General features: G+C 50.5%; 1 protein-coding gene across 1 annotated transcript in view; it reads right to left on the minus strand.

Annotated features, from left to right (window-relative positions):
• The window catches only part of anos1b (anosmin 1b), a 146,763-nt gene that overhangs the window by 22,832 nt on the left and 111,142 nt on the right, over positions 1-12,789 (minus strand). The window contains exons 6-7 of the mRNA XM_029708159.1: positions 7,978-8,107; positions 301-509 (exon numbers count right to left, since the gene is read on the minus strand). Of these exons, the coding sequence (XP_029564019.1) occupies positions 301-509; positions 7,978-8,107 (339 nt within the window). The remainder of the gene's footprint in view (positions 1-300; positions 510-7,977; positions 8,108-12,789) is intronic.

Here is a 12,789-nt window from a genome sequence, read left to right on the forward strand (position 1 = left end):
AAATAACTCCAGAGGACAGCACTTTATTAAAACCCCAGGTGCTGCTGCTGCTGCTGCTGCTGCTGCTGCGTGTGGAACTGTGTACATCCTACAGCACCTGCATGACTTCTGCAGTCTGCACAAAACAGCAGGAGATTAACACACACACTCCCTCTGAGAAGTGGGACTTCAGCCCCACAGTGGGACATGCAGTTACACTAGATATGAGTGCATTGTTTTTGCAGGCAAAGGGTTACAGAGGTGAGCGAGCTAAATAGAATGTGTGTGTGTGTGTGTGTGTGTGTGTGTGTGTTCTCTTACTCCCTGGGTGACCCGGGCGTTGTCCTTTCTGTCCTGTGCAGAGGGGCGAAGGGCGTGGCGAGCACTACAGGTGACCTTGTAGTGGTGAACAGGAAGATCTCCCTCTTTTGGGGGGTCCCAGAGGATCTGTACCCCCACACTGCTGCCGTCCGTCCCCTGGGTCTCGTTCCCAGCACGAACTCTCTGGGGGGCCTCTGGGGGGAACGGGTCTGGGAGGGAAGAGAGATTAGGGATGGTTAGACCTCTTCATTGTTATCCTCTAACATCACTGAGCTAGTGAGGTATATCACAACAGAAGAGGTGAAAGAGAAGTCACTGAGCTAGTGAGGTATATCACAACAGAAGAGGTGGAGAGGTCACTGAGCTAGTGAGATATATCACAACAGACGAGGTGGAGAGGTCACTGAGTTAGTGAGGTATATTACGACAGACGAGGTGGAGAGGTCACTGAGCTAGTGAGGTATATTACGACAGACGAGGTGGAGAGGTCACTGAGCTAGTGAGGTATATTACGACAGACGAGGTGGAGAGGTCACTGAGCTAGTGAGATATATCACAACAGAAGAGGTAGAGAGGTCACTGAGCTAGTGAGGTATATCACAACAGAAGAGGTGGAGAGGTCACTGAGTTAGTGAGGTATATTACGACAGACGAGGTGGAGAGGTCACTGAGCTAGTGAGATATATCACAACAGAAGAGGTGGAGAGGTCACTGAGTTAGTGAGGTATATCACAACAGAAGAGGTGGAGAGGTCACTGAGCTAGTGAGGTATATTACGACAGACGAGGTGGAGAGGTCACTGAGCTAGTGAGGTATATCACAACAGAAGAGGTGAAAGAGAGGTCACTGAGTTAGTGAGGTATATCACAACAGAAGAGGTAGAGAGGTCACTGAGCTAGTGAGGTATATCACAACAGAAGAGGTAGAGAGGTCACTGAGCTAGTGAGATATATCACAACAGAAGAGGTGGAGAGGTCACTGAGTTAGTGAGGTATATCACAACAGAAGAGGTAGAGAGGTCACTGAGCTAGTGAGATATATCACAACAGAAGAGGTGGAGAGGTCACTGAGCTAGTGAGGTATATCACAACAGAAGAGGTGGAGAGGTCACTGAGCTAGTGAGGTATATCACAACAGAAGAGGTGGAGAGGTCACTGAGTTAGTGAGCTATATCACAACAGAAGAGGTAGAGAGGTCACTGAGTTAGTGAGGTATATCACAACAGAAGAGGTGGAGAGGTCACTGAGCTAGTGAGGTATATCACAACAGAAGAGGTGAAAGAGAGGTCACTGAGTTAGTGAGGTATATCACAACAGAAGAGGTGGAGAGGTCACTGAGCTAGTGAGGTATATCACAACAGAAGAGGTGAAAGAGAGGTATTGTGAAAAGATAGAGATTACTGTACTTTTACAAATAAAAGACGGCAATGAAAATAAATTCTCTGCTGCCCCCTAAATGTTATATTTGTTATTGAAGCAGCGATGCAGTGCCAGCACTTTGATCGACATGGTTCTTGGTCTTCTTGAAGGTCGGACATATATGCTACTACTCTTCCTCGTCCTCTAATCTAACATTCACTTATTCCACTCACAAAAAAAGGTGCCCCCTGAAATAGCTCAGCAAAACTCAGCAAGGTTCCACACTAAACACGTCCAGTCCATTCACAGTGTGACGGTTTGGTGTAAGAGTGTATAATATACAAGCTGAAATGTGTGTGTGTGTGTGTGTGTGTGTGTGTGTGTGTGTGTGTGTGTGTGTGTGTGTGTGTGTGTGTGTGTGTGTGTGTGTGTGTGTGTGTGTGTGTGTGTGTGTGTGTGTGTGCGTGTGTGCGTGTGTGTGTCAGAGACAGTAAGGTGTGGTGTGTATAGGAAGCTGTGTGTGCTGCTGAGGCAGGAGATTCCTCACTGCTAATGTTCCACGAAGATGGAAGGTGAACTCAGATAAATAAACCTCCAAACACTTGGAAATTAAAGAAAAATGCTTCAATGTGAATTTACTGAATACTTTTGGGGAATACATTTGTAAGGTTTAAGGGAGTTTGTAAGAAGGCAATATACTGTACCTGAGCCTGAGAAAGGGTGTGTGTGTGTGTGTGTGTGACAACTGTGTGTGTGTTTGTGTGTGAGAACTGTCTGTGTGTGTGTGTGTGTTAGTGCGTGCGTGCGTGAGTGCGTGTGCGTGCGTGCGCGTGTAATAGATGTGTAATAGTAGTGTGGTGATTAATAGACATGGCTGAAATACGGGGCATGGGGTGTCACTTTTCAGGTGGATCCATTTCCTGTTAATACTTTGATCTGTGTAGTTCCCCTTCCTGTGGTGTGTGAGCGTCCATGCATGTGTGTCTTCACAGGAGAGGAGAGAGCAGTGGTGGACAGAAGAGGCCAGGAGAAAGGTATGAGATTTCTGTCTTTATTGAGAGCAGTGGTGGACAGAAGAGGCCAGGGGAAAGGTATGAGATGTCTGTCTTTATAGAACCTTTATTTAGTCAGGTCAACACGTTCTCTATGGCTAGCGATGAGGTGCTGCTGTGCACTGCATTCCACAAGACAGCAGTGAGCCAAGGAATAAAACACTGTTACTAACCACTGGCTACCGTCTTTTTACATAAAAAAAATGTATCCTTTATTTAACTAGGCAAGTCAGTTCAGAATAAATTGTTATTTACAATGACGGCCTACCCCAGGCCAAACCCGGACGACGCTGGGCCAATTGTGCACCGCCCTATGGCACATCGAAGCCTATCTGTGTCGATTTATCTTAAGGAAAAGCCTATGAACATAAAATTAATCATTAGCAATTCTCTAAGGGGACTCCGCTATATTAGCAGTCACTTTCATTCCATTCCACTCTTTGGCTCAGAAAATCAAAGTATGAAAATTGGAGCTGGCTGTTTAGACGTCATATCTGAAATGTAAAGTAGTTTCAACAAAAAATCTGACTACATTATGAGTCTATAAACTTTCAACACTACCTCTGTCTCATTAAACTACAGCTCTAGCTCTGTCTCTCATTAAGACTACAATTCCCAGGTACAGAGATGACTCCCATCACCCCAGACTGTGTGTTCTATCTAATCCACATGTTAGAGCCGCATATAGCTTTGATATAGAGTAGCTGGTGTGTGTGTGTGTTTGCGTACGTGTGGTGACTACTGTTCCTGCTGACTCCTGGGAGGGTAGTATAGGGTAAGCTGGAGCAGCAGTTTGCCTCAGTGCTTCTGAAGCACTCCTGTTTGGTCTCCCAGCTCTATTGAAGTCAGGCCTGCTCAGCCCTGCCCTGGTCTCCCAGCCCTGGTGTCTCTGCCCTACTGAAGTCAGCCCTGCTCAGGGTCTCTCTGCCCTACTGAAGTCAGTCCTGCTCAGGGTCTCTCTGCCCTACTGAAGTCAGCCCTGCTCAGGGTCTCTCTGCCCTACTGAAGTCAGTCCTGCTCAGGGTCTCTCCGCCCTACTGAAGTCAGTCCTGCTCAGGGGCACAATCATAACAAAGGGGCCAGCTCATTGAGGGGGGGCTCCCTCTGTCCATCTCTCAATCTCTCTCTCCTTCCCTCCCTCTCTTACTCTCTCTCTCTCTTTCCATCTCCTTCTCTCTCTTCTCGTTCTCTACCTCCCTCTTTCTCTTCTGATCTCTCCCCTTCTCTCTCCTCCTCCCTCTCCATCTCTCTCTCTCCTCTCTCTCTCTTCCTCTCTCATCTCTCTCTCTCCTCCTCTCTCTCCTCCTCTCTCTCGTCTCGCTCCTCCTCTCTCTCGTCTCTCTCCTCCTCTCTCTCGTCTCTCTCTCTCCGTCTCTCCCTCTCTCTCCGTCTCTCTCTTCCTCTCTCTCGCCGTCTCTCTCGCTCCGTCGCTCTCCCTCTCTCTCTCTCTTTTTCTCTCTCAGGTCACCAGAGAGGAGCTGTCACTGGGGTTATTCAGCCTCCCAGGGTACCTTTCATCTGCTGGGCTTCCTGCACTGTGACCTCTGCCCCTGGCATTCTCCCTGGCCCTGCTTTAATCAACATTTGATTTTTAACTGGGATAATATGTGGTGACACACAATACAGACAGGAGAAATAAGGAGGGTTCTGTCCTTGCTGAGAGGGTCTGTATGTGTGTGTGTGTGTTTATCTTTCACAAAGCCCCCCTGTGTACAGCAGTCAGGACCCGTCTCTGTGACTGACAGTTAAGTATGGATATATGGAGAAACAGTATTTTGTAATCTGAAAACACAATTGTTTCACAATACCAGAGAAGCCTAGTTATGAGGAGGGTAGAAAAGAATGTCTCTGTGTGTTTGGAGTTTGGATACTCAATACTTTAGTGACAATATAGCTCCCTCCATTCCTCTCAGTATGAGGTAGATAGGATAAACACGCCAATAACAGCAGTTAAGACTTATTGGCCTTAAACCTAACATTACCCGGCCCTACTACACAGCAAGATGCTGAGTGGGGGACACATCCGAATCGCACTAAGCCCACCGGCAAAGGACACTGTCGGCCCACCAGCCAAGGACACTGTCGGCCCACCAGCCAAGGACACTGTCGGCCCACCAGCCAAGGACGCTGTCGGCACACCAGCCAAGGACGATGTCGGCCCACCAGCCAAGGACAATTTCAGCCCACCAGCAAAGGACACTATCGGCCAGCTCAGCCAAGGACACTGTCGGCCAGCCCAGCCAAGGACACTGTCGGCCCACCAGCCAAGGACACTGTTGGTCCACCAGCCAAGGACACTATCGGCCAGCTCAGCCAAGGACACTGTCGGCCAGCCCAGCCAAGGACACTGTCGGCCCACCAGCCAAGGACACTATCGGCCCAACAGCCAAGGACACTGTCGACCTACCAGCCAAGGACACTGTCGACCTACCAGCCAAGGATACTGTCGGCCACCAACCAAGGATACTGTCGGCCACCAGCCAAGGACACTGTCGGTCCAACAGCCAAGGACACTATCGGCCAGCCCAGCCAAGGACAATTTCAGCCAGCCCAGCCAAGGTCGCAGCCAAGGACGCTGGCTGGCCCGCCAGCCAAGGACACTGTCGGCCAGCCCAGCCAAGTACACTGTCGGCCAGCCCAGCCAAGGACACTGTCGGCCCACCAGCAAAGGACACTGTCGTCCCACCAGGCAAGGATACTGTCGGTCCACCAGTCAAGGACACTGTTGGCCAGCTCAGCCAAGGACACTATAGGCCAGCCCAGCCAAGGACACTTTAGGCCAGCCCAGCCAAGGACACTGTCGCCCTTCCAGCCAAGGATACTGTAGGCCACCAGCCAAGGACGCTGTCGGCCAGCCCAGCCAAGGACGCTGTCAGCCAGCCCAGCCAAGGACACTGTCGGCCCACCAGCGAAGGACACTATCGGCCCACCAGCCAAGGACACTGTCGACTTACCAAGCAAGGACACTGTCGGCCACTAGCCAAGGACACTGTCGGCCACTAGCCAAGGACACTGTCGGCCACTAGCCAAGGACACTGTCGGCCACTAGCCAAGGACACTGTCGGCCACTAGCCAAGGACACTGTCGGCCACTAGCCAAGGACACTGTCGGCCACTAGCCAAGGACTATGTCGGTCCACCAGCCAAGGACACTGTCGGTCCACCAGCCAAGGACACTGTCGGGCCAGTTCAGCCAAGGACACTGTCGGGCCAGTTCAGCCAAGGACACTGTCGGCCAGCCCAGCCAAGGACACCTTCTGCCAGCCCAGCCAAGGACACCGTCGGCTAGCCCAGCCAAGGACACCGTTGGCCAGCCCACCAGTCAAGGACACTGTTGTCCCATCAGTCAAGGACAATGTCGGCCCGCCAGGCAAGGACACTGTAGGCCACCAGCCAAGAACACTGTCGGACACAGCCAAGGACACTGTCGGCCACCAGCCAAGGACACTGTCGGCCCACTGGCCAAGGACACTGTCGGCCAGCCCGGCCAAGGACGCTATCGGCCACCCCGCCAAGGACACCGTTGGCCAGCCCACCAGTCAAGGACACTGTTGGCCCATCAGTCAAGGACAATGTCGGCCCGCCAGGCAAGGACACTCTAGGCCAACAGCCAAGAACACTATCGGACACAGCCAAGGACACTGTCGGCCACCAGCCAAGGACACTGTCGGCCCACTGGCCAAGGACACTGTCGGCCAGCCCGGCCAAGGACACTATCGGCCATCAACCAAGAACACTGTCGGCCCACCAGCCAAGGACACTGTCTGCCCTCCGGCCAAGGACACTGTCGGCCAGCCCAGCCAAGGACACTGTCGGCCAGCCCAGCCAAGGACACTGTCGGCCCATCAACCAAGGACACTGTCGGCCCATCAACCAAGGACACTGTCGGCCCACCAACCAAGGACACTGTCGGCCCACCAACCAAGGACACTGTCGGCCCACCAACCAAGGACACTGTCGGCCCACCAACCAAGGACACTGTCGGCCAGCTCAGCCCAGATAGCATATTTTTCTTTCTGCGTCATGAACTCACACCAAATGCGGGTAATTCCTAAAATAAATTACTTTGGCTGGAGCCATTCCTGGCATTGGCCCACCAGGCAAGGACACCGTAGGCCACCAGCCAAGAACACTGTCGGACACAGCCAAGGACACTGTCGGCCACCAGCCAAGGACACTGTCGGCCCACCAACCAAGGACACTGTCGGCCCACCAACCAAGGACACTGTCGGCCCACCAACCAAGGACACTTTCGGCCCACCAACCAAGGACACTGTCGGCCCACCAACCAAGGACACTGTTGGCCGACCAACCAAGGACACTGTCGGCCCACCAACCAAGGACACTGTTGGCCGACCAACCAAGGACACTGTCGGCCAGCTCAGCCCAGATAGCATATTTTTCTTTCCGCCTCATGAACTCACACCAAATGCGGGTAATTCCTAAAATAAATTACTTTGGCTGAAGCCATTCCTGGCAATGGATTCCCATTACCTCAGTCTGCTAACCATTATATTTTTGGGCTCCTTCAGAGGGAGAATGGGCGTGGATTTAACACATGCCAATCAGCACACATACGTTTGAGTGTGTGCTGATTGGCATGTGTGTGCTGATACCCACTTATACATTACACACACACACACACACACACACACACACACACACACACACACACACACACACACACACACACACACACACACACACCTCACAGCGGTCGGGAGCGCCCTGTCCTCCAAAACATCGGAGAGAGGAGATGGATTCATCTCTGAATAAATAAATTAAATAAAGTTGTTCCTGTCTGCTGACCTGGGCTGACATCTCATATTCTGTGTAGAGGACAGCCAAGAGGGACAGACAACCTCCTCCTGGCTCGGAAACATTTGTTTACTGCAGCTGTGGAAAGGGTTTATTTCTGCCAGAACAGAACATCTCTCTCTAACGCTTCAGAACACGGAAAACATCTGACAGGCAGGGCAAGCCAGATCACACAGAGACTGAGTATTGAGTGTGTGTGTGTGTGTGTGTGTGTGTGTGTGTGTGTGTGTGTGTGTGTGTGTGTGTGTGTGTGTGTGTGTGTGTGTGTGTGTACATATTGTAACAGAATTACACTGAGATAAGCACTTTTGAATAGATAATTGAAAACGGTCATAGTGGAGCTGAAGCGCTCACACTCTGTGACAAAGACTTTCATCTTGTTAAAACTTAGTGAAGATGACTTGGTGACCAGAACGAGTCTGTTGAAAGGTGCCGATGTAGTGCTCTTACCTCGGGTTGAGAAGAAGTGTTTGCTGGGGGTTGTGAAACCGCGGGTGCCCTGGCTGTTGACAGCGCTCACCCTAAACTGGTACCACCTGTGGGGACGGATGTCCTTCAGCACCGCTCGGTCCTCCATCGTCTACAGGGGATTAGAGGTCAGAGGTCAGATAATATTACCCCATATTGACCCTGTTCAAGTTCAAACCTTTCAAATGCATCCTACCCTGCTCCCTTACTGGGAGTAAGCTTATCACTGATCCAACACAATTGAAAAGGTGAAAGCAGGGAAGGAATTATGCATTTATAAAGTATTAGAACAGGCCCCTGGATCAAACACAAGGAAGGGAATCAGAAAGGAAGATAAGGATGAATTTATAAAGTATTAGCAGTGGTGGAAAAAGTACCCAATTAATTTACTGATAGCCATGGACACACTCCAACACTCAGACATCATTTACAAACTAAGCATGTGTGTAGTGAGTCCACCAGATCAGAGGCAGTAGGGATGACCAGGGATGTTCTCTGTTTAGTGAGTCCACCAGATCAGAGGCAGTAGAGATGACCAGGGATGTTCTCTGTTTAGTGAGTCCACCAGATCAGAGGCAGTAGAGATGACCAGGGATGTTCTCTGTTTAGTGAGTCCTCCAGATCAGAGGCAGTAGGGATGACCAGGGATGTTCTCTGTTTAGTGAGTCCTCCAGATCAGAGGCAGTAGGGATGACCAGGGATGTTCTCTGTTTAGTGAGTCCACCAGATCAGAGGCAGTAGGGATGACCAGGGATGTTCTCTGTTTAGTGAGTCCACCAGATCAGAGGCAGTAGGGATGACCAGGGATGTTCTCTGTTTAGTGAGTCCACCAGATCAGAGGCAGTAGGGATGACCAGGGATGTTCTCTGTTTAGTGAGTCCACCAGATCAGAGGCAGTAGGGATGACCAGGGATGTTCTCTGTTTAGTGAGTCCACCAGATCAGAGGCAGTAGGGATGACCAGGGATGTTCTCTTGATAAGTGTGTGAATTAGACAATTTTCCTGTCCTGCTAAGCATTCAAAATGTAACGAGTACTTTTGAGTGACAGGGAAAATATATGGAGTAAAAAGTACATTATTTTCTTTAGGAATATAGTGAAGTCAAAGTTGTCAAAAATATAAATAGTAAAGTAAAGTACAGATACCCCGAAAAACGACTTAAGTAGTACTTTCAAGTATTTTTACTTAAGTACTTTACACCACTGAGTATTGGAACAGGCCCCTGGATGTTGGATTAGATTTACATCAACATCAGCTAAGAATCACTCAGACTGCGAAGAGAGGGAGATATCTCTGTAGAACTGCAGTGTTGACAGGCACTCTACCTGCAGCTAGACCTGGATTGGAACTGAGTTAGTTGACAGATAGACTTTCCCCTCCCACCAGTCAATGGATGAGATCCAGACTGTTCAGTTCTTCAAGTGGTGCTAGTGACACACAACATCTTCATGGCTAAGAGCAGTTATTTTCTCTGAGTGATTCATTGAATCATTATTGAATCGTTGAGTTCATCTTGATTCTTCATCACATCAGTGTGATGTGTCGTTAGTGCTGGTAGGGCTATGGGCCTCCCTGTGAGGATCCATGGACAGACCCGAGGCCTGGAACTGAAATGCACTGAATCTGGGGATGGATGGAAGGGAGGGAGGGAGGGAGGGAGGGAGGGAGGGAGGGATGGATGGATGGATGGATGGACGGATGGAGGGGAGGGAGGGATGGATGGATGGATGGACGGATGGATGGGAGGGAGGGAGGGAGGGAGGGAGGGAGGGAGGAAGGGAGGGAGGGAGGGTGGGAGGGATGGATGGAAGGACAGATGGGAGGGATGGATGAATGGACGGACGGAGGGGAGGGAGGGATGGATGGATGGACGGACGGATGGATGGGAGGGAGGGGAGGGGAGGGAGGGAGGGATGGATGGAGGGAGGGATGGAGGGGAGGGAGGGAGGGATGGATGGAAGGGAGGGAGGGAGGGAGGGAGGGAGGGAGGGAGGGAGGGAGGGAGGGATGGAGGGAGGGAGGGATGGATGGAGGGGAGGGAGGGAGGGATGGAGGGAGGGAGGGAGGGATGGAGGGAGGGATGGATGGAGGGGAGGGAGGGAGGGAGGGAGGGATGGATGGAAGGGAGGGAGGGAGGGAGGGATGGAAGGGAGGGAGGGAGGGAGGGATGGATGGATAGAAGGGAGGGAGGGATGGATGGATGGACGGACGGATGGAGGGGAGGGATGGAAGGGAGGGATGGAGGAGAGGGAGGGATGGATGGATGGATAGAAGGGAGGGAGGGAGGGAGGGAAGGGAGGGAGGGAGGGAGGGATGGAGGGGAGGGAGGGATGGATGGATGGATAGGAGGGAGGGAGGGAGGGAGGGAGGGATGGACGGACGGATGGAGGGGAGGGATGGAAGGGAGGGATGGAGGGGAGGGAGGGAGGGATGGATGGATGGATGGATAGAAGGGAGGGAGGGAGGGAGGGATGGAAGGGAGGGATGGAAGGGAGGGATGGATGGATGGAGGGAGGGAGGGATGGAGGGGAGGGGAGGGATGGATGGATGGATAGAAGGGAGGGATGGAAGGGAGGGAGGGAGTTGTGGGATTTAAGCAATGAAGAACCAGAGTGGAGCATTGAAAGAGTTCAATTCCATACAATAGAGCCAGTAGTATTACTGCAGAGTAACATGGTCATAGAATCTCTCCCTGTGTTTCCCTGTATGGTGTTTCAGGTAGTATCCTTTAACAGAATATAGAGTAGACCTACTGCATACTTCCACTGACTCCAGTACAGTTCTCTTCCACTGATTCCAGTACAGCTCTAATCCACTGATTCCAGTACAGCTCTAATCCACTGACTCCAGTACAGTTCTCTTCCACTGATTCCAGTACAACTCTAATCCACTGACTCCAGTACAGCTCTAATCCACTGACTCCAGTACAGCTCTAATCCACTGACTCCAGTACAGCTCTAATCCACTGACTCCAGTACAGATCTAATTCACTGACTCCAGTACAACTCTAATCCACTGACTCCAGTACAGTTCTAATCCACTGACTCCAGTACAGCTCTAATCCACTGACTCCAGTACAGCTCTAATCCACTGACTCCAGTACAGCTCTATTCCACTGACTCCAGTACAGCTCTAATCCACTGACTCCAGTACAACTCTAATCCACTGACTCCAGTACAGCTCTAATCCACTGACTCCAGTACAACTCTAATTCACTGACTCCAGTACAGCTCTAATCCACTGACTCCAGTACAACTCTAATCCACTGACTCCAGTACAACTCTAATCCACTGACTCCAGTACAACTCTAATCCACTGACTCCAGTACAACTCTAATCCACTGACTCCAGTACAACTCTAATCCACTGACTCCAGTACAACTCTAATCCACTGACTCCAGTACAGCTCTAATCCACTGACTCCAGTACAGCTCTTATCCACTGATTCCAGTACAGCTCTAATCCACTGACTCCAGTACAGCTCTAATCCACTGACTCCAGTGCAGCTCTAATCCACTGACTCCAGTACAGCTCTAATTCACTGACTCCAGTACAGCTCTATTCCACTGACTCCAGTACAGCTCTATTCCACTGACTCCAGTACAGCTCTAATCCACTGACTCCAGTACAACTCTAATCCACTGACTCCAGTACAACTCTAATCCACTGACTCCAGTACAGATCTATTGCACTGACTCCAGTACAGCTCTAATCCAATGACTCCAGTACAGCTCTAATCCACTGACTCCAGTACAACTCTAATCCACTGACTCCAGTGCAGCTCTAATCCACTGACTCCAGTACAGCTCTAATTCACTGACTCTAGTACAGCTCTAATCCACTGACTCCAGTACAGCTCTAATCCACTGACTCCAGTACAGCTCTATTCCATTGACTCCAGTACAGCTCTAATCCACTGACTCCAGTACACTCTAATCCACTGACTCCAGTACAGCTCTAATCCACTGACTCCAGTACAACTCTAATTCACTGACTCCAGTACAGCTCTAATCCACTGACTCCAGTACAACTCTAATCCACTGACTCCAGTACAACTCTAATCCACTGACTCCAGTACAACTCTAATCCACTGACTCCAGTACAACTCTAATCCACTGACTCCAGTACAACTCTAATCCACTGACTCCAGTACAACTCTAATCCACTGACTCCAGTACAGCTCTAATCCACTGACTCCAGTACAGCTCTAATCCACTGACTTCAGTACAGCTCTAATCCACTGACTCCAGTACAGCTCTAATTCACTGACTCCAGTACAACTCTAATCCACTGACTCAAGCTTAATCTAATCCACTGACTCCAGTACAGCTTCCTCTAATCCACTGACTCCAGTACAGCTCTAATTCACTGACTCCAGTACAGCTCTAATCACTGACTCCAGTACAACTCTAATCCACTGACTCCAGTACAGCTCTAATCCACTGACTCCAGTACAGCTCTAATCCACTGACTCCAGTACAGCTCTAATCCACTGACTCCAGTACAGCTCTAATCCACTGACTCCAGTACAGCTCTAATCCACTGACTCCAGTACAGCTCTAATCCACTGATTCCAGTACAGCTCTAATCCACTGATTCCAGTACAGCTCTAATCCACTGACTCCAGTACAGCTCTAATCCACTGACTCAGTACAGCTCTAATCCACTGACTCCAGTACAGCTCTAATCCACTGACTCCAGTGCAGCTCTAATCCACTGACTCCAGTACAGCTCTAATTCACTGACTCCAGTACAGCTCTATTCCACTGACTCCAGTACAGCTCTATTCCACTGA

The sequence above is a fragment of the Salmo trutta genome, chromosome 22, assembly GCF_901001165.1.
Source record: "Salmo trutta chromosome 22, fSalTru1.1, whole genome shotgun sequence".
Taxonomy (NCBI): domain Eukaryota; kingdom Metazoa; phylum Chordata; class Actinopteri; order Salmoniformes; family Salmonidae; genus Salmo; species Salmo trutta.